The 23,842-nt window shown below is 34.8% G+C and overlaps 1 protein-coding gene across 1 annotated transcript in view; it reads right to left on the bottom strand.

Annotated features, from left to right (window-relative positions):
- Positions 1–457: 457 nt before the first annotated feature.
- Positions 458–23,842, bottom strand: part of pAbp (poly(A) binding protein) — a 108,607-nt gene continuing 85,222 nt past the window's right edge. Inside the window, exons 9-11 of the mRNA XM_090385671.1 lie at positions 15,153–15,454; positions 4,671–4,895; positions 458–1,182 (exon numbers count right to left, since the gene is read on the bottom strand). Coding sequence (XP_090241797.1) covers positions 1,102–1,182; positions 4,671–4,895; positions 15,153–15,454 — 608 coding nt within the window. The 3' untranslated portion in view covers positions 458–1,101. The remainder of the gene's footprint in view (positions 1,183–4,670; positions 4,896–15,152; positions 15,455–23,842) is intronic.

Genomic DNA, 23,842 nt, shown 5'->3' with positions numbered 1-23,842 from the left:
TTTTTTTCCAAAGGGAAAAAAAAAAACAAAAAACAAAACTTAAATGTTAACTAATCAAGAAATCTTATTTCTTGATTAGTAAAGTAATAAAACCATGCATTATTAGGAAAAATTAAAAGCTCTAGTTTCTTAACTGTTTTATTTGGAAACTTTATACTTTAATAAGATGATTTTAGATAAGAGGATAATTGTTGATATTTAAAATGACTATGATTTAAAGTTAAAATTTTAACAGCACTAAAATTAAGTTATTACTGCTTTAGTTGTGTTAACAAATTCTGATTACATAAATTTCTAATCTTCTAAAAGCTAATTTAATATCAATAAAAAGAAATTTTATATAAATCACAGGATATGCTTTTCTTTCTATTATTGTATATATTCAAAACTATTGAAGAAATACATATCCCAGAGTTACAAATCAAGCCAAAACAAATAAAATTAAAAAAATATATATATAAAAACAGAAGTGATTGATGCCTAATAACTGAAATTAACAAATGCTTGGAAATTTGAGCCAGTGTAAGGATAGGATACAAATGTGAAAACTTTTTAACTATATAGATACAAGCTATACAAGAATTTTATGCTGAAAGTACATTTTATTTTGCATATATTTGACAATAAAGATATAGATATTCCTGTGTATTATGCATGCATGCACATACGTATACAGATATGCATTCGTGTGCATGCATGCACACATACATGAGGCACAGCTCTAAACCTAATGTGTCATGAAAAATAAAAAAGAAAAGTATTCCCCAGAACTGTTTTAAACAATGGAAGATGTCACGTTAATGTATACGTCAACAGTCCTGTTAAATTACATTTGTATCTTTTTGATATTGGTTAATTTGTTTTTCAAAATTGTATGTAAAATGAAAGTTAACTCCCACCATATATAAGTTTTGAAATTTTTTGCTATTTTTTTTTGGATTTTTTTTTAACTGCTTTTTTTGGGATTCACGTGGGTTTTTCTTTTTTTTTTAATATTTATATAAGAACCTTACATGTATATGGTGTTACTTTTTCACTGAGTTGTATAAAGGTCACAGAAATTGCAACGAAGTGCTGCTGATGATGGTATTTCATTTTCTTCTAGTCTTTCTTTAGGCCTGCAGTAGCACCCATAGCTTCTTTTGAATGATGAGCGTGAAGAACTGCTACAGCTTCTTCAACCTGAAAGAGGATTTTTTGCATTAATAAAATTATATGATAATGAACGATTTTAAAAATTAGTAATGCAAATACCTCCAATATATATTGCACAAGTTAAGTTCACTGACACCAAGAGTGGAAAAGGTTTCCTACACAAAGGCACATCCAATTCACTAAACAAAATTGCATTAATGGTAACAATTTGGTTCTGCTTTCGGTTCTGTTATCAAGAACAACTGCATTCAGAGGCAAGACAAATGTGGATCTTACAAGTATCTGTAGTGTGTAAGTGCCATATATGATAGCACTGTGCTTTTAATACCATTCAACTTGTTTTGAATGCAAACATTTGCACATACCAAAACAGTAGCTATACTATACTGTCAGATATCAGCAACAATATTTTAAGTTTTTATTGTGACCCCCCACTTGATATTTCAGAGTCACCTGCTAGAGGGGGAATGTCTCCATGATATCCAGTAGCCTTTTAGTAAATGTGCATACATGTGGTTCAAAATTGCGTTAGTGAATCAAAAAAAAAAAAAAAAGTGTGTAGGGGCAAGTAACTGATATCTAAAGAATTTAGATATCTAAGTAAATAAATCTGCAGCCACTGCCAATCCACTACAGGACAGAGGCCTCCCCAACGAGTTGTGTTCAAGTAAATGGACCACAATCTCTCATGCTGGCCCAATATAGGTTGGCAGAGACTGTATTTAATAGTTGAGGGATTGAACCCTGGTATACTCAAAGAGCATGTGCTATTGCACTCCCACTCCTGACCACTTGGCTACATAAATGCTTATCTACATTGTCTTCACACAAGACACACCCTGTGTCTGGGTAGAAAAATGCTCAATATTTCTCTAAATGAATGCTTGAAATAACATTTTGTATTTTCCAAAGATACTTGAATCAGATGCTAATATGATATATTAGCATCTGAATCCACATTGCATTGTGCGTGGGAGTTTATGAGCTGATTTACATGTCATATGGGGTTGAAAAGTTAAGAATAACTCTACTACCTCTGCTTGAGATCAGCTAACTTTAGCTTCAGAGGCCTGAAACCATAATAAGATTATGGTTCGAAGTGAAGTGAAGTAAGGGTGCAAGATTTTCAGGCAACTTGTCTGAATTTGTTATTTTCATTGTATCACATCATTAATTACCCTGTTGGGAGATGTTAATGAGATAATCCCTGCAAATTAAAACATACAAGCAGAGTAATCAATTTACTGGGAGTAACAATCTGGTGTCATACAGCGGAACTGTTTGGATCACAAACAGTGATCCAAACAGTGAAGTGACAGTTACCAGTGATATGTACTTCCACATGCTTAATATATCCATTGTTCTTGTCATTTGAGCTCTACAGGGATAAAATGGTTTACCCATTATGAGTAAAGTGTGGCTGGTTTTCTACTGAAAGGCAGAGTAGTCAATTTACTTTGAAAAACAGCTATACAGCCAGTGACAAGCGAATCATGCACTGCTGAAGTACCACAAGTTGAGTTAGGCCAATTTTGCCACAAGGGTTACCATTTCTTTCCAAGCATTCGGAAATTTTTTCAAACAAATCTTTCCCTGAGGTGTGCTATGTAACTACAAAGATCTGCAAGCTCTTTGTTTAAAAAGTTTTCTTGTCAAGAATTAAAAAAAAAAAAAATAGCAGCTGTGCACGCCTGTGATTTCTTCATTTTACATGCAATCTAATAGAACAGTTTTAGGTTTTTAAGCATATGTTTACCAAAACGGCTTCAATACACCTTCTGATGTTTGGATGCAATATTCTCAGTTTGGAACTGTTGACTTTTTGTGATTTATGATGCAAATCTTAACAAATCCTCTTTCTGAAAGTGATTTGCCATACACAGCAATCAAGAGAGCTATCACAACTTGCACAACAGTCATTTCTTGAGAAGTTGCAACACTAAATAATGAATGATTGCAGCATATTTAGCTTTGGTGTTAGCTCAATAACTAAAATCTGATTAAAATGCACATATGGACACTTCACACGATGCTCTCCCCTTGGATGTCTTTTGAGATGATATTCTCTGGGGACAGCAACTGTCTCCAAAAAAACACAAACATATAGCCTTGCCATTCATGCCTCGAAAGTTACCTGCCTGCTAGTGATTTTGAAAATTTTAAAACAGTGAATTTGTCAAATTTCTTTCTCCCCAGGAGGTTTTAGCATGACTGGTTGTTATTGTATCTAGTTTAAAAAATATATATATTTTTAGCAAACAACCCACCCACTGCCAAGTCAACATAAAAGGTCTTAAGAAAATGCTCGAGGTTTGGGGACTACTTTGAATTTTCAGTGAAAAGTGCGCAAATATTAACTTGGATGCATGAAGTGATATAATGCAGATCAGTAAAACATGTTCCAGGGCTTATTATTTAATAATCCACAATCACTAGTACTATTCATATTGATTCTTTCACAAGTGAGTTTATGAAATATTTTAAAAATTAAAACTTTGTTCATAAATGCTTTTAATTATTAACCTCTTAACTCCCAAATTTGTCAAAAATGAAACCAGAATAATAAAAACACCCTAATTGTTACTTTTTATTTTTTTGAAACACCAACATCTATTTGTATCACTTAATTCAAATTTTATCAACTTCAGGATCTGAATTCCAGAAAATTGACTTTTGTAAAATCATACAATACAGTTGTCCTGCATTGTATCACATCTTTAATTATCCTGTTGGGACTCCAGGACTACCCTACCCTCTCTCCCGGAATAGAGAAGCACCAACTTTTCCCCAATCCATGAAAGGGCAAAAGATGTAATGGCAACTATAGACCAATGAGTTTGACTTCGGTAGCAGGAAAGACAACAACCCTTTACAGTTGCTTAAACACATTTTTCCATTAAAAAAAAGTGTCTAAGCAGCTGTAAGCAACACAGCAAGGTTGCAAAAAGTCAAACATTACAAAATCCTTTCAGATCCTTGATGAGAACGAAGGAACTAACCTACACCCAAAATTTAGCAATGTAGGAACTAACAGTAGAGACCACAATGTCAATATAACATGTAGTGTCCAGAGAAAAGGGCTTCAATTTAAAGACAGGAGACTATAACAGACAGCTATTTCTTGGGATGTTGTTGGATATGAATTCATTATAAGTATTTAAGAGTATTCAATTCATTATAAGTATTTATTCTGAAAGCTAAAAATTCTCTTGGTTCAGTGAAGATGCCCAAGTAGATAGATAAGAGATTAGGGTTTAACTGAGCAAAAGAAAAAAGCATGCAACAGTTAGACTATCATGAGATAGTGATTTATGTCAGTATTATAAGCATAGGTAAAAAAACTGATGTGGTAAGACAGCTGAATATCAGGAATCCCTAGCAAAGAGCTAAAAATGGATAGAGAATTTCTTATTTGCCATGAGAATAACAAACAGACTGCTAATAATATAATAAACTAATCTATTTTGATGATTTTAATGAAGTATATTTCAAATATAAAGGAAATAAATTCTTACTTTAGCTTTCAGGGCTTCTTGATTTTCAAGCATGTGTAACAGTTCTGAATTGTCAATTTCAAGCAACATTCCAGTGATTTTTCCTGCAAGGTCTGGATACCATCGATGAATGAGAGGGAACAAACGTTCACCCAGCATCTGCTTCTGCTCTTGAGGGTTGGCTTCAGCTAGCATAGAGGCAGTCAGTGGTTCCTGACCATGGATGTGAACAGCTTGTTGTGGAACCTAATAATACAATGCACATTAAAATTTATAATGTATTAAAAATATTTATGAAAATGCAGAAAGTACAATAAAATTAATTTATTACAAATTCATGTTCCCCTTGATTTAGCACCAAAGGAACATACTTCATACCAATGAATGGAATATGTGCATATAAATCAAGGGGATGGAAAAACAAATTCATACTCTACCAGCGTTAAAGGAGGGAAAATGTCAATAACACTAGCATATTCCCAGGGTGACACTGGAAGATACCTTTTAAAAAATTAAAATTCTTTAACATCTGTCACACACAAAAATTCTTTTCATGTTTCCAAAGCACACTGCAAAAATTAGAATCAACAGATAACATGGAACAGGATATAACTTTTCACAAATATATACATAACTTTTTTGCACAGAGTTTGTTTATGCATGGGTAATCCTTACACATCATTTCTACTACCAAGGTAGTTTTAATGCATTTTAATTATATCTCATATTATGGATACCTTCACAGCAAGTTTCCCTGGTATTGCACTACCTGAGATAAGTAACAAGATTTAATTAAAACTATGCATTAAAACTACCTTTGTCGTAGAAATGTGTGCGCATTACCCAGGCATAAACAAACTCCTTCATACTATTAGGCATTTAGCCAAGAAATGTTTTACATTAAACCACATGCACCATTAGGCATCTCTCATATTGTGGAGTTATACTTCACAACTGGGTTGTCACTATTAAAACAGGGTACCTGCCCACCCATTGATAAGAAGCCAATAAGCTTTGAAACGGTGCTATGTGGATGGTGGTATCTGCTGAGAATAAGTAACATTAGTCTTCTCCATAGGTGAAGCGTTGTTGTTGTATGTTTCACGGCACAACGGCAGCTAAAGGCCATTATGTGCCAAGGTAAAGCGTTACTTATTTGAGGTAGTACAATACTAGGAAAACTCATGAAAGTATTCACAATGAGATAATTAAAACGATGCATTAAAACTACTTTGGTAGTGGAAATGATATGCGGGCATTAACCATGCATAAACAAACTCCTTCATACTCTTAGGCATTTAACCAAAAAAATATATCTTTTAGCTTATTTTGAACTGGTTATCAATAAATAATGTAAAATACAACTATCTTTGTACAGGTGAAGGGCAACTGTCAAAAAGAAATACAACTATTGGTAATGGCCTATTACCGAATATCTGACTCAACATAATTGTTCTAGAACTTTCACAATATAAATGCACAAATTGCTTTGGTACTTTACTACTCTAAAAGAAGTGGTAAAGTTTAATCTGCCACTTGCTGAAACGATGAGCCACTAGTATAACAGTCCATTTCATAATTCTAAATGGACAAGATAGCATAACCTACTTTATAATTTATTTATCCATTCTTGTTTACAATAGTGAATGCATTATTGTAGCTTCAGCAAAGTTCTCAGAAGAGAAAAATTTATTAGACACTGCAAACTGTGATTTCAAAAACTGTTTAAAAGACAATAAAAGAACTTTATTGTAATATAAATGATTACTGGTAAATGAAAGTAAGGTCAGCCCTCATTAGCTGTAATTTAAATCTACATTATAATTTTTAATGGATATAAAATTTTAACAACACATGTTGGTGACAACCAACTGATAGCTTCTTGCCTGGATTCTATAATCAACAGCTCACTGTGCAGCTTAGATGCAAACTAGCACTCTGGCAGATACTTCAATTATCACCTGAAGATAAGATTTTTCCAAGCAGACTATGTCCCAAAATATCTGAGTAGATTTTAAACTAATTCCTTGAAGTTCAACTGCAGAGAACTTCTGCCCTGAGGGTAGAAAGAAAATTCAACATCCTAGTACTGTAACTAAGCATACAAACATGTGACTAAGCAAGCAGTTGCAATTTTTTTTTGCCTGACACCAGAGTGAACTTTTCCAGAAGTCCAATATTAAATGCACATGTGCTCATAGCACCAAGAACACTAAGTAAACAAAGGATTAACAAATATAACAAATGGCAAAGTATTTGCTGATAAGATTGTGAGAAAGACTACTCATTGTACTGTTCACATATGGTGTAGACCATATGTACACCACTGGTTTCAGTGGTGTACAAACTGTGGTGTACAAACATGACCCCTAGAGAGATCACCGGATAAATTAAAGGGGTCGCAGAAATTTTTAAATAAATTTTTTTGTGCACACAGAAGCTAAAAACTAAAATTACTTCAATACTGTACGTATAGAAATCTTACTACTGGCACTAAGTCTGAGATATGAATGACCCCCTACTGCTTCTGCAACTCGCCTTAATTTGCTCACTGATCATGGACACAAAGCGGCTGATTAATGCAACTTCTCAGTATATATTAATACTTTGAGTATAACTCAGCAGCTGAGCAGTACCGAGAAGTACTATTCAATTAATCCCTTTAGCTCTTAATTGGTGCTTGATATCCTACAGCACAAATTCTCAATTTGCCTAAAGGCCAGAGGTGCAAATATGCAGTAGCAGTAAATATATATAGCAAGTGTGTTGCGTGCACGCTTTATTCTGTTTTGTAATTTTGTGCTTTCATATCAACTTGGATGTGTTTTTCATTCTTCTGCTACTTTTTCTATTGCACGTTTCATTATTATTATCGTTGTTTTAAGAAAAAAAAATACATATTTTACCAGGGACAACTGGGTAATCACAACCAAGGCGTGACAATATTATTGTAGCAATATTATTGTCTGACGACAATAATATTGCTACAGGTACTTCAGAAGCTAATAAGGTAAGAAATATTATATCATGCGAAAATTTGGACACTAACATTATTTCACGTGTAGCGCAACCACCAGTTTCTGGTAGAGAGGCATATTCCAAATCAAAAGGAATGGAAAAGAATAGAAAATATCAAGAGGAATTTATGAAGTATGGCTTCACCTACAGTGTTGTTGATGAGAAATGTCCTGTGTGGGTAATATGCTACAAAAAACTGGCTAACAAAAGCGTGAAACCTGTTAAATTAAAAAGACACTTGCATATGAAACATCCAGAGCTAATAAAAAAAACTGAATTCTTTTTCAAAAGCCATGCCAACACCATACAAGGTCAGAAATCTTTCATGAAGAAACATACGGCAGTTCCTTATGAAGCTTTAAGTGCATCGCTAGAAGTTTCGTATGTAATAGGAAAAAATTTTGAAATCGCATACCATTGCTGAATTCCTTGTTCTCCCTGCTGCAATAAAAATGATTTCAATTACGCATGGAGAAAAGTACAGCAACGATTTAAAAACCATTCCTCTGTCCAGAGACAGTATCACAGTGTGCTGCAGTTATCACGGACAACATAAAATTCAATTTATTAAATCAATTTAGAGAAAGTCCTATTTTTGCAATGCAGTTAGATGAATCCACAGATATTTCAAATCTCGCTCAACTAATTGTATATGTCAGATACTGCTACGGGGGAGATATTTGAGGATTTTCCATTTTGCAAAGCTTTGGAAGGAAGAACAGCAGGCAAGAATATTTTTGATTTTATAAATATTTTCTTTCAGACAATCTGACGTGGAAGAACTGTGTTGCGATTTGTACTGATGATGCGGCTGCATTAACAGGAGAAAATAATGGTTTAAAAGGCAAAGTAAACGAAGTTGCTCCAAATAGTTTTTAATCATTACATTATACATAGGGAAGCATTAGTAGCAAAGAAGATGTAAACTGATTTGCACGAAGTTTTGAAAGATGCAGTAAGTGTGATTGACTTTATTAAAAGTTGAAGCTATGTATATATAAGTGCAATAGCATAATTTCTGAATAAACAGAATATTTATAAAGCGGCATCGTTTTAAGTTATATCTCATATTGTGAATACCTTTAAAACAAGTTGCCATGATATTTGCACTACGTCGAATAAGTAACACTTCACCTAAGGAGAAGACTAATGCTACTTATTCTCAGATAGGTACCACCACCCAGATGGGCACCGTTTCAGGGCTATTTGGCCCTTCTTCGGTGGGTGGGTAGGTACCCAAGTGATGCAATGATGGCAAAACAGTTATGAAGCATAACTCCACAATATGAGAGATACCTGATGGTGTACGATGTATTTAGACAAAGATGCATTTAGGGCTAAAGCCTCAATATAAAGCCTCGATAGGGTGGTGGTACCTATCTGAGAATAAGTAACATTAGTCTTCTCCCTATGTTACTTATTCTCAGATAGGTACCACCACCCTATCGAGGCTTTAGCCCTAAATGCATCTTAGTTTAAATAAATCTTTTTGATCTCAAACATGAAATTTTATTGTTTTTATTAGATACAAATCAGAACCTTGCTCAATTGTTCACAAATCAAAAATGGTTTGTAAAACAGTTACCATGTTGATATATTTGAAAAACTTAATGATTAAGTCTTCAAGGAAAGGGAACAAATATATTAATATTCAATGATAAAATAGAAGCTTAATATTTGGAAAATTGAATTTGAACGTAATAACACTGAAATGTTCATGTTTTTCTGATTTTGTTAATAACAATAATATTAACATTTTACAATTTAGAGATATCATTGCCACCCACCTGACAATGCTAATTAAGAATTTTTCCAAACGATTTCATGTTTCTCCAGAAAAAGTTGTACTGGATTCACAATCCCGTTGCTTTTGATATTTCTTCATACCCCGAAATTACCATTGAGCAAAAGGAAGATCTTGTTAAACTGTCATGTGACAAAGCATTACGTGCTCGTTTTAACATTACAACTTGTGAAAAATTTTGGCTCTTCGAGACTAGTATCCAGAATTAACAAAAATGGCAATACAAACATTGCCACCTTTTAGGTCTACATATTTATGCGAGGTTGGTTTCTCAATATTAACAGCTATAAAAGCAAAACAGCATTCCAGACTTGATCCAGAAGATGACATGAGTTTAGCAATTTCAAATACTCAGCCAAATATGGACCAAATATTATCACAGTTATTCAGGCTCATCCTTCTCATTGTTTTGTAATTTTAATTGAAGAATAAGAATTTGATTTGTTGTTTTTACTCTATTCAATTAACCTATTAAACAATTACAGGTCGACCATCACTAATCTGGTTCCACCGTTAATTCAGACAATTTCGGCAAACGTAATTTCAAAAATCCCGGGTTGGCGCACCAACCTGCTGCTACTTTTGAGTGGTGTTGGTTGCATCAGCTGTTGGTGTGAACTCAAACATTGGCAAGCCATTTCCCACTTGTTTTTCTGCATTATTATAACCTGCTCACATTTAACCCCAGCCATGGTTCCAACGCATAAAGGAAGTGGCTCTCTTGGTGTAAAGTGCAAACACTGTACATTGTCCATAACAGATAAAGTTGAACTTCTGAATAAACTCTACAGCGGTGTGTCTGTGAGAAGCATAACTCTGCTTAATTGTAAATTCCAGCAATTTCTCAGTTCCTCTTATCTTAGTAATTTTCTTTTAGCCATTCTTTTTTTTTTTTTTTACAACACACTTGTACAAACTTGCAGAAAACACAATGCAATATGATGGATAATATAGCGTGCTAACAAACTTGTTTTCACAAATCTCTAACAATACTGACAAACTTATTGCTATGTTTGAGAGTTTATTTTACCGTAATTAGTTTTATTGCAGCTTGTGCAATAAACTAATCACAAATGACCTTTATATGTATGCCGTAATAGCGTCACACGAATGTGGCCAACACAGCTTCTCAAGAAATAAAGTAACCAACATAAAACAAGACTTTTTATATTTATATATATATATATATTTTTTTTTTTTTAAGCTAAAAAACACTGACATTACAATATTTATTTTAGAATTACTAATCAGATTATTTCCTAAATAATTTTTCTTAAACTAGCTTGGCAGTCAACAGGTTAAAGATAGAAGGTGGTTAGCTGTTGGGTAAAATGTATGTGCTAAAATAACCACCAGTGATCCAGCAACCCACAGGTCCCAATGCTGCCGGATTAGTGATGGTCGACCTGTATTTTAATTGTGTAAATTAAAAAGAAGAAATGTTTTATTCTTTTCTCAGTACTCGAATAAAATTTTCTACTATATAATTTATAAAATGCTATTTTTTCTCTAAAAATCTGGTCATCCCACCTCTGTATTTACGTGGGGGAAGGTCGTGTCAATTTCATATTTAATAAAGGGGGTCGCGAGCGAAAAAAGTTTGCCTGCCACTGGTGTAGACAGTTTTTTTTTTTTTTTTTTTGACACACAGTGGGAAAATAAAACCCTAATGAGGCTGATTTTAGCCTGACTGCGAAAGGTTAAAAAAAAAAAGTGAAGTGATATATACCTACTTGCTTTTGGGGGGGGGGGGGGATTATATATCATAAGGTCAAAGTCAGCCTCAGCAGGGTTTTATTTTCCCACTGCTCGGGGTTTGGGATTCCACTCAATGTGTCGTAGACGTACAGTCTACACCATATGTAAAATACATATGGTGTAGACTGTTAGCTGTAAAACGGTACAATTAGTAGTCTTTCTCACAATGTTATCAGCAAATAGTTTGCCGTTTGTTAATCCTTTGTTTACTTAGTGTTCCTGGTGCTGTGTGCACATGTGCATTAATATTGGACTTCTGGAAAATTTCACTCCGGTCTCAGACAAAAAAATTGGAACTGCCTGCTTGGTCATGTTTGTACATTTAGTAAAAGCACTAGGATGTTGAATTTTCTTTCTACCATCAGGGCAGAAATTCTCTGTAGTTCAACTTCAGAGAATTAGTTTAAAATTATTCAGATATTTTATGTTCTGCTCGGAAAAATTCTGTTGTCCTTTATCTTCAGGTGATAATTGAAGTATCTGCCAGATATAATACTGCCAGTTTGCATCTAAACTGCAGATACAGTGAGTTGTTGATTATAGAATCCAGTCAGGAAGCTAAATAAAAATACCGGCATCACTAAGTAAAAGACCAAATGGCCAACTCAGGTATTATTTAGTATTAAGCAGACAAGGCTGCACAGTAGGGTGAAGTGTAGCAGTCATAGGTACCAATGATTTCATAAATTGGAAAGGGCATTCAGTTATACAAGAAGGGCTGGCATGCACTGGCACCACACAACATGGATGATGAGTTGCTTTCACACAGGCAAAGTGACACAAACAAGTGGCAACCATAGTATATCAATTATGATTTTGACAAAACCTCATTTTCATTCTTAATGCCAAATTACCAATGAATTTTTCTTCAATACGGCAACTGAAACAGTTTCGAAATCTTGCGACAACAGTGCATCATAGGAACTGATACTAATGTATTTAATGCTTGTTATTTGGTTTTTAGGAGCATTAGCAACTAAGGCCATATTGCTCCGGGAATATGCGGTGGTCATTCCCTGACCTTTCCGCATCCTCTGTATTTGGTGGTGACGGGCTCGAACCCTGGTTTAATCAAAAAGCGTGTGCTACGCACTGCTGCTCCTTCCCACCTGGCTACGGAGGCGCCATATTTAATGCAATCTCTCTCCTATTTTCATGTACAAACTGACTGAACTAAAGACCAGGAGTTTATCACGAAAACCCCTGGTCTTAGTTCCCAGTTCTTTTCAATAATTTGAACTGCTTATATGTTTTCGGATGATTTAATCACAAACTAAGGATGAAAGTGCACTTTCCACACAGGAAATTAAAGTTTTAATTCTTTTCAATTTTTTAACCTCCCAATCATATCAAAACAGTTAAGAGAGGGTTTGGTCTCATAGGCTTTTGCCAATTAAAATAACTTTTTTTTTTTGAAACTTTAAGCAATACTAAAACTTCCATAACTGTAATAATCATTAGCAAAATGAAAGGCCACTTGCCTTTCATTTTTCATAATACCACCACTTGTTTCACCGGCAGTTTGACTTGCTAATAGCAGGACCGCAAAGGAAATACAACAGTTTCCAGAGCTAATTTCCAGCAGAAGAATGGGTCAAAAGCTAGTCATCCTCAACAAACAATCCCTGCTTATACCAAATAAGGATCTAAAAACTGGCAACAAATCATGGCACCTTTTGCACTATCCACATAGAAGAACATGGTATAGACAAAAAAAATTCAAGACATTTTTGTGCATTGTGGGGATAAAGGGTCATGGTCTTAAATCATTCACCTGAAATCCCAAACCATAAAAATGTCAATCTGCTAGCATGACAATGTACCGAGAGAGAGAGAGAGAGAGAGAGAGAGAGATGATATCCAGCTCAGGACCCTGGGTGTGCCAAGCCCATACTCACCTGGGGTTTAATATACAACTATTTTAGAAATATTTGGAATGGCCCTTTCCCATGCCATTTGTATCATAAGATACAAATTCACTAGGGGAATTACATTATATTTGTCAAGCCAGAGTAGGCCAAAGCTCAAGTTGGGTTACACTATGTTAAGCACTATTATCTAAACTTGGAGACCTAACATATCAAGTAGGTGCTTCAAATAGATGATTGGATATACACTGGTGTTCAAAGAAAGTGCATCACTCCTTAAAATTGTAATTTTCATCTGAACAGCGTAAGATAAGATTGCATCAGATAAGATTGACACGTGTAGGTGATTACATAATACTGCATCAGCTGTTACTTTCAGCTATATAAGCACTCTGCAAGAGTTGCAGTCATTCCTTGACTGTGTCAGGATGGCAAGTTAAGTGCAGTTGACGCCATGAAGAAAGAGTGCTATTGTTGCTTTACGTAAGGAAGAATGTACTTCCCATCATATTGCTTATAGAGCATCTTGTAATCAGTTGACAGTGAGTAGGTTTCTTTCCAAACTCAAGAATACTGGTTCTGCTGATAGGAAAAAAGGAAGCAGATGCAAACGAGTATATGCCAAAAGAGAACCATGTTTTGAAGCACTTATGCCTTAAAAACCGTAAAACTTCTTCGCCTGAGCTGAAAAGAGAATGGGAAGAACATACAGGAGTGGTAGCAAGTGCAGTAACAGTTAGAAGATGCCTCTTCAAAAATGGACTTTTAGCCCACCATCCTAAGAAGAAGCCCTCCTCACACAAAAAATGAAAAAGGCCAGATTAATTTAGTGTAAGGAGCATGTCAAATGGACCTTCGAGCAGTGGAAGTTGTTATTTTCTCAGATGAGAAAAAATTCAACCAGCATGGCTCTGATGGGAAACAATTTGCCGAAGACATGGCGAGGAATACCATCCAGACTGTATGGCGTCTACAGTGAAATTCCTACCAGAAAAATGATATGGGGGTGCATTTCGTATCGTGGAGTATGTCACCTGCAGTTTATAAAAGGTTCCGTAAATGCCAATGGATGTCTGGCTATAGTGGAAGGCAAATTGCTGCCATCCATTAAAGACCATTTCAACCTGCCAAGTAAATGCATCTTTCAGGTCATCAGGTGAAGAAATGTGTAAGTAGGCACTTCGGTAGTTACTTTAGCTTCATTTCTGCATTAGAGGTTCAACAGTAATGTGTTTACATTTGTTACAGGTGAAAAAATGGTTGGAAGAATGGTCCATTACAACTGTTAGCTGGCCAGGAAACAGCTCGAACCTGAATCCTATAGAGAACTGCTGGCATCGTGTGGAATCTGCAGTTGCCAGAAAGAAACCAAAGACCCTTCGTGAACTTCAGGAAGCCATAACTGGTGTTTGGAACCATGAACTATCAGTTGATTATTTTCAGAAATTTATCTTGTCAATGCCTTCAAGGTATGCTGCTGTCATCAGGGACAAAGGTAGTTCAACTAAATATTAGTTTGCACCTGGTGAACTTTTCATTTTGTTTTCCATTTAAAATGATAAACTGAAGCAAATTGAGGGCTTCTGATAACATTTCAGCCATAATTGTTTTGTTTTTACCAAAACTGTTGTATAAAGGTTGCAAATGCTCATTTTGGAATATTTTGAGCACCTATCAAATACTTAGCTTTGCTTTGACTATTAATAAATATCTTTTGTTTATATTTCTATTTGTGATGCTAGTCGTTAGCGTAACATACCATTGCAAAAAATAGTTAGAAATGTGAAATTCCTAAGTGATGTACTTTCGTTGAACACCAGTGTATATAGATTAGATTTTTTAAATGGAGGAGAAGAGGAAATTCAATATTTCCAACACAGCCTATTTTGGGTGTGTTGGAAACTTTCATAAAAGAGAGAATGCAATTTTATTTTATAATTTTATAAGCCTTTACAAATTGCAATGTATTATATCCTAACAAAAACATTTTTATAATTAAGACATGTATAATAAGATTGCATAAAGAGCCAAGTCTCAATCAGTTTTTGTTATTACCTGTTGGACAGCAGTTTGCTGAACTGGTACTGGTTGCGGCGGATTACGCATATTTGCAGTGTACTTATAAGCTGCAGGCCGAGCTTGTGGAACATTTGCAGCTGGCATTGCAGTGGGACGAGCTGCAGCAACTCCAGTTGGCCCCATAGCAGCTACACGGCCTCCTGCAGGAGCAGTAGGCTGCTGTCCAGTGATAGGTCGTGCATTCATGCCTGTACGCATACCCGCACTCTGAGCTGCTGCCACTGCTGCTGGTCGTGGTGCAGGACGTGCAAATGGTGCTGACTGCATCGCTGGGAATGCTGAAAAATATTTATGGTATTTTTGTTAAAGACAAAAAGAAAAACAAAAATAAAACTGAATACTTAGTGTTTATACTATATCATATTCAAGCATTGTTTACATGTGCAAATGGATAACTAGCTGTTGTCTTATTTTTATCAAATTTTCCATTAAAACTCACTACGCTATCTGCTATTAACATATAGATCCATGTTCTGCAACTTATTTTCTACAGGCCTTCCTAATTGAAGAGGCAGCATTTTTTTATTAATTTATTACACATTAAGATAGATAAAGAATTATAGGTAGTTCCAACTTTACGAGTTAATTCGTTCCTAGCGCACGCTCGTAAAGCAAGAATTTATTTCCATAGACCAGTGGTTTTCAACCGGAGTGCTGCAGCACACTAAGGTGCGCAACAACATTCTTGGGATGCCGTGTAATTTGGATTTAAGTTACTTAAATTTATTATATTTTAAATTTGTATATTTATTTCATTATAAAAAGGTGTACGGTATCCATTGTACCGTATCTTTTTAATTTTGTGGTGATCTATAATTGATCTTTATTTAGTACCTCTATATAAAGAATAAAATTATTGTACAGATATATATTAATAGGTTGAAAACCACTGTTAGGTATTTCTTTTGGTATAGGGGTGCTGTGAAAAAATTACTGGGACACTAAGGGCGCCGTGAACCGAGAAAGTTCGGGAACCTCTGCCATAGAAAATGTTAAAAACAGGTCAACAAAACAATAGTTGATACTTAAACAATGATTTATTTATCCAAAGAAATGAAAACATTGCACTTAAAATCAAGCAAATTATAATAAAGAAATTATGTCATACAAATGTTAAAGAATGTTTATTCTTCTTCATCGACTGATAATGATGAAGAATGAGATCACATTTACTTACGAACTCATTTTCACTTATTGTTGGCTCGGATAGAAGCACAAGGAGTCTTCTTCAGAAATGCTTCAGGAATTGTTTGTTTGCAAGTATAAATTTCACAATAGTATTATTGTGAAATTTATCAAGCCTCCTGTTCTTTCCTTCACTCAAGAGATGAAGGAACAAACAGGAGTTTCAGCTATTAAATCTTCATCCTCAGCTCCTTCACATTTTGCCATTTCTTCAAGGTCTTCATTTATGAAGCTCTCCACTGTGTTTGAAGCAGATCAATGACATCATTTGCAGAAACTTAAAGCTGCATTTGGTTAGCAATATTAATGACACTTGTTTCATTTTGTACGATCTCTGCTGGTTCTTGAAATCCTTCAAAGTTATCAATAAATGACAGTTTATTCCAAACACCCTTCATGTTCTTCTCTGTAATTTTGTCCCAGGCTCGTTTTATTATTTTGATCGTATCTAAAATATGCAATTCTTTCCAAAATTCTTTAAGAATTGGACCTCCATTTCTCTCTGCCTGAACAAATAAATGCACGCACAGTAGTAATGTATTGTATGGCTATGCATGTGGTTTTAAATGCCATATTTGTGAAATGTTTAGCATTTATTTATTGCAATTAATGTTGATATTTCGATTCTGTTGATATTTGGGGAGAGAAAAAAAAAAAAAAACCACACCTCGTAAATCAGGGAACTCTTAAAGCAGAACTGCCTGTATACATTGTATGAAAATATTTCAAAAAAAAAATTTTCAGAAATTCACTCTGCCCTGATAAAAATGCAACACAAATAAAGTAGGAGAATATAAACAGATAATTTTCTACCCCTTCATTTAAACTGATTATTACTATTCTTTCCTAATCATTACTTACAGCATATCAAAGAACTTAAATCTTTTAACAGGTTTGCTTTCGGAACACAAAAATGCATCCATTCAGTTGTGGTTAATAAATGGCACATGAAATGAACAATTGTTCGATAGTGGCACACCAACTGAACCATGGAATATTTGTTGTTTTTATTTTGTTTTTAGGAGCATTAGCAACTAAGGCCATATTGCTCCAGGGATATGCGGTGGTCATTTCCTGACCTTTCCTCATCCTCCGTATTTGGTGGTCGTGGGTTCAAACCCCAGTCTAATCAAGAAGTGTGTGCTACACACTGCTGCTCCTGCCCACCTGGCTACAAAGGTGCCTGGAATATTTGTATTATAGCTAAGATTTTGCTTAGAATTAATTGTACTGTCTAGAGCAGAGTTTCCCAAACCTTTTTTAATCACAGAACACTTTCTGACAATATATTTATAGAACACTTACGAAACAAGTTTAGCGGGAGCCAAAGAACTGTTTGCTAATATTTTATTACATATGATGCACTGTGCATCTTTATTTCCAACATGTAAAGCCAAAATTCAAATAACTGTCATCATACTTTTGTTTTGGTCTTTTATTAGTTGTTTCCTGTTCTTCCATTTTGGATTTTTGGGGAACAAAAGGCTGCGATTGTTCATCCTCAACTTTGAAGTGTGACAATATTGTGTTCGTTTTCATCAACCACATTTTCAATACTAGACGTACTTGCTTCTCGTTTTAAAGTTACTTTTTTCAACCACAAATCCATGGTCATTTATTTTAATAATAATATTTCGAAATACTGATAATTATCAAAAAAATTTATACAAGTAGAGTTTAGTTATGATATCGCTTCATTTCTTTCTCTCTTTCAACTAGTGTACTACAGTCTAAATCGCATATTAGATCACTACATTGCTACTTTTTCGTAAATGTCATTACCTCTACACAAAAGCCCACCAAAAAAGTGTTCAACAGTCAAATAGACCGCGGAACACTATTTTTGAGAGTCTATGCCAGTATATTAATAACTGAAAAAAAAAAAAAAAAAAAATTTGGAGAGAGGGATGTTAAAAATTGATACAAAAGTGGTGAACACTACAAATATGCAAAAAACTTTATTTTAATTTTTTTAAATTATTAAATTCACTGAACACATCTCATGGAACACTAGTGTTTCGCAGAACACAGCTTGGGAAACTCTGGTCTAGAGGGTGCTATAAAAGTTGTATACAGTCAGTCCTCGTATAACACTACACGAATTCAATCATACACGATTTATAAACAGGGAAACGATATCGTATATAACATGAACCGAATTTGCTTATGCACGATTCGCCTTTGTGTTTACAAGAAATGGCAGTCTGACGCAGAATCACCCAAACCAAACGCAACACGATAGGAATGAAGAGAAGGTTCCGAAAATGTATTTATGTTCTTTATATCAATGAAGGGGAAACATTTCAACCACAATAACGTAAAATTCCAGCTATCGGTATTATCGCAATTGCAATTAGATCGAGTTTACTACCACTTTATAACAGATTCCACTAGCAGGAACGCAAGTGGAAATTGTTTTTGTTTTATGGTAGTAACCCCCAGAAATGTGCTTTAGTAAAATGTGAGCTAGTGAGGTTGTTGTTGTTATTTGGTTTTTAGGAGCATTAGCAACTAAGGCCATATTGCTCCGGGATATGCGGTGGTCATTCCCTGAATGACCTTTCCGCATCCTCCGTATTTGGTGGTGACGGGCTCGAACCCCGGTCTAATCAAGAGCTAGTGAGGTGTTAACAGAGCTGTCTCTGCCTTTACGGTGTTTATTCAGCTGCAACACGCGCACAGCTTTGTTTATGTGAATCAAGCGTGCCTCCTCATTTTGTAATTGTGCTTTATTCCCTAAAAATGAGTAAAATACTTAAAAGGTGTGAAAAGGAAGCGTCCTGGTGAAGGCACTACAGATTCAGAGAGAAAAAGAAAAGCAATATCGATAAACAGAGGCGGACTGGGTCAAAAATTCTTACCTGGGAAAATTTGTAGTGTCCTCACACTAGCATTTATGGCCAAAATCACACCAGACCCCGGCCCACTGGGGTTTCCCTTTCAGAGGCAGACTGGCCATAAGCCTGATAAGGCTTATGGCCAGTCTGCCTCTGTCAATAGAGAAAAAAATATATGAAATTGTGAAACACTGAGTGAAATGAAAGACCATGTGATATTGCACGTGCTGCAGGCCTAAATGAGGCAATGCCAAGAATTACAAAGAATGCAGAGAAAATAAAAAAAAAACTTTCACAGCAGGAACAACTCAGTGAAATTAAAATCCATTAGATTAAGACAAAGAACTGGAAGAGATGGAACAGCTATCATCTGTTTGGATAGAAAAATCAAACAAAAAACAAGTTTGCTTACGACAGAAGCAAAAGCATTAGCAATATTTTATTACGACTTACGTATTATAAAATACGTAAGTCATAATAAAATACCTAAGTATTTTATTATGATTATTTGTGTTTGGTAATGTTTTGGTTACAAATGAGTGTTCAATCTTGGGTGGTCGGCACTTAACCCTATTTTTCCCATAGGGCCTGTTGTTTATATTGCACGAGAGTTTCTAGGAACACATCTATCATGCTATACGAGGACTGAATGTACTTTGTTCACACAGTTTTACGTTCTTTGCTTATGTTGAAATTATTTTATTTAGTTTAGTACATAGTACAGTGGTTTTCAACCAGGGTGCAACGTAATTTGGGTTTGGGTTTAAGTTAAATTTTTTTTTTTTTTTTAAATTTATATTTGTTTCATTGTAAAAAAGGTATCTCGTTGTTACTGTGCTACATAAACCACAATGACAATGTTTACATATGTCAACTGATCGTTCTATTTACAATTCCAAAATAAATTTAAAATAAATACAAAAACATACATTATCAAAGATAACAGCTTCATTACATACAATTTTATGCTATGATTAACCTTCTGCACTCCCTTGTTGAGTGGAACTAGACATGACACAAACATGTGCCCCAGGACTTGTTTTTTTATCCTTTTGTATAGAGGTACTAAATTTTAGTACCTCTATATAAAGAATAAAATTATTACATAAATATATATAATTTGTATTATGAATTGTATTTTTGTTTATATTTATACCATTATAATAACTATCATATAACATTTTTTAATATTAGATATATATATATACATATATATATACACACACACGCATATATATGAGAGAGAGATGGATCTAACAGGCATAAAATTGGGTAGGGATACCACAAAATAAAATAAATTACTTAAGGGTGCCATTATTTAAAAAAATAAAAAAAAAAAGTCGAAAACCACCGTTAGTATTTTCCACAAGAAAAGAAAATGTAGAAATTTTTGAAGATTACACCTGCTTAATTTTAATTCTGTAGCTTGTGAAAAACAAAACATCATCCATATTGTGTTTAATGATAAAATTTTACCCTAAAGGGTTGTTATAATGGACCCACAGCCTGGGGTATCAGACTGAAAAGGAACACAGACGGCCCATTACATTGAATCAGCTCTTTGTGTCATCTGATAATGATTTAAGTGATGCAGATTCTGAATATCATTCAAATGCATCTACTGAGGTTAGAACGCTAAAAACAACAGATGCCGGTGTTAGTCAAAGTGATGATTCTTCACAGGTGAAATCCTTTCCATTTATTAAAAATGCAAAGTCTACTTGTTGCAGCATCCCACAGAAGTGTCCCAAGGCATACAAGAAAGAATCCTTGCAAATATAAGCAGCAGTGAACATGTTAAATTGGTCCAACAGTAATATGAACAGAAGAATTATCAAGCAAAATTCCCCCTTAAAATTTTCAGCTCAGCTGAATGTTTCTTGGCCAATTATAAATTATTTAAGAAATTTGATATTAAGTTAAAAAAAAAAAAAAAAAACATTTATATAATCAGTTTTTTTTCCCCCTCAAGAAGGCAAATATACAAAATTTTACATGAAATGCAATAGTGAAAACTTGCTTGTATCCAATTTTTCTATAACCCATATTTCTCCAATTTAACACAAGTCTTAAAACTGCAGAAATATTCAGATTTAAACAAAGATAGTAACAGTCTCAGAAGTACATGGATGCTTAGTCCCTCTTCAACAAAATCACCAGCAAAATCCATAAATTTTTACCACTACAGTAGAAGTTCATTTCAGGCTTCCTGAAATGCACACTGCTTCTTTGACTGCATCACTGTTCTTGCAGTATTTGCTCGTCTCTCATGTGATGTTTCAAGGGCCTGAACAACTGGTAATTTGAAGGGTCCAAAAGTCTGGACCGTGCGTATATGGGATATTGGAACACCAAAATTTCCTGCATTGCTCTGTGTGCAGCGTGTAGTTGTGCATTGTCATGCTGTACAATGACATGTTTCAATGCATGCTTGCCAAAGTGAACAAAGTTTGGTAAGAATCTGAACACAGTGAGCAGCATTGATGGCTTTCAAGTTCACTTGCATCTGTTCTCAGTCAACCACAGTGTGGCTATTATCTATCTGTATTAATCTCCTTGAAATATTTTGCCCACCTTCTGATGCTATGGGAACATACTCACACATCAAAGTTGTCCACAGGTGTCTCCTGATGAGTTTCCCCCCTGCACAAGGAATTTAATCGCTGCACATTTGTGAACTGATGTAATCAGCAGTTATTTTCTCACAATGCATGATGGGAACACAAGGGATGTGGGGAAGTGGTTCATTCTTACTGGAGAGAGAGAACAGACAGGATTGTCAGATAGATAATTGAAACGCAGGCAACCCCCCCCCCCCCACATAACATGGTACTTCAACACTGTTTCACTCTAATACGATTGATAAATTGTGGCAATCCTTGCACAACACGATACTTATATAACACGGTTAGAGAATTGAGGGAAGCCTTGCATAACATGGTATTTGAGCTTTTTGTGCTGGAAAAACCTTGCTATTGTGCTGGGTGTTTTCAACATTTTTTTTTTTTTTTTGTGATTTTCTGCTGACTTACTAGTCGTTATCGCCTTCGTGATATTTTTCTAAAGCACTTTTTTGGAGGTCTCTACCATAAAACAAAAACAATTTGAACTTTCCATTTTATTGGGCTTTTTCGTTCGTTCAATCTAATTATTAAACGGATAGTAAACTACCTTATTGTATTTGTGATAGTACTGATAACTGGAATTTTGTGGGCTTTCACGATATTATGGTGAAATGTTTCCCCTTCCATGAAATATTCGATCATATAAAAAAATTTTTAGGCAATGAAAAATCACAAAATTACAGTGAAACTGTGGATGAGCTAATTTTAGCATACAGAGAGTTGGGATGCAACATTTAAAGCTTCATTTCCTACATTCCAATTTAGATTTTTTTCCTGAAAACTTGGGAGCGGTCTCCAATGAACACAAAGATATTTCTCAAATGGAAAAGAGATAGTAGGAAAAATGGAGTCTATGTATATTGGCATACTGTTGAAATCTCATACAATGGACAATTTTAAAAAACAAAAAATGGCAACAAAGTGTTTTGTTATCAGATAAACATTTTTGTAAATAAAATAAGGTTAATTAGACCTGTTGTTCAATAATTAGTACTATGTAATATTTTCTTAAAATATAAGAAATCTTTTTTTTTTACCAGAAACTCAGTTTGACTTTAATGGTCCCCTTCTCCCTTAAAATTGGTGGTTGTTTCAGAAATATGGTTTCCATATTTGAATTCAGCAACATCAAATCTACAAGAATTGCCCTGTATTTTAAAAGGGGTGAAAATCTGGGGGGGTTTTTTTGCCGACCAGTGTAATCTCAGTTTTATCCAAATAATGCTGTTCACTCAGGCAGCATGACTGATGGATTGTCAAAGAGCATTTGGCATATAGTTCAACATAACTACCAGAAACTACATAAAAACCAGGGTATCATCTCCACTTTTATATGCTGTAAGGGTATGGACTACTGTTGCCACTACTATAAAATTGTCACTTTTCATTGGTGAGTTTTGGCTCTTAAAATGGGCCATAAATAAACTTCCTCCACTTCTGACAACTGCAATGGCCAGTTTACTACAAATTCAATGACAACCCATGCTGACTGGGGTGAAGGGTCTTAGCACAACTGCTAATTGATCATGGGTCAGATTTCTTCATCATTCTGGCACCTGTGCTTTTGGAGTCCCCTCAGAGCAACTCCTACTTTGTTTGCACACTTCAGTCACTTCACTTGTCTGATAGGTTACTGCTCTTTCAGATGCTCTCATGTACCCAGTCATTGGATGCTGAACTTAAGCTTGATTGTAACAGCAAGTACAGGTACCACATCTTAAAGTCATACATCTCAGTCCTTGATGCTCCCCACTCATCTGGAAGTTCACCTGGATGCCACTTCAAACCAACAAAACTATCTACCACAAAGGAGGCTTCCTAATTTGTGCAATAAAATAATGACAATCTTGCACCTTTGACATTTTTACATGGTTAGTCTCACTTTCTCTACAGACAGAAATTATCTATGAGTATCTATTAATTATGTACTTTGTACTGCAATGTAAAGTTACTTGTACTTAACCAGACTGCATTTGTATACCATGTTGTAATTAATTGTACTGTGAACTTTCTGAACCTC

The sequence above is a fragment of the Mastigoproctus giganteus genome, chromosome 12 (assembly GCF_048544385.1).
Source record: "Mastigoproctus giganteus isolate SK-2022 chromosome 12, ASM4854438v1, whole genome shotgun sequence".
NCBI lineage: Eukaryota > Metazoa > Arthropoda > Arachnida > Uropygi > Thelyphonidae > Mastigoproctus > Mastigoproctus giganteus.
The sequence above is the reverse complement of the archived record's forward strand: the minus strand, read 5'-3'. Positions and strand labels throughout refer to the sequence as shown.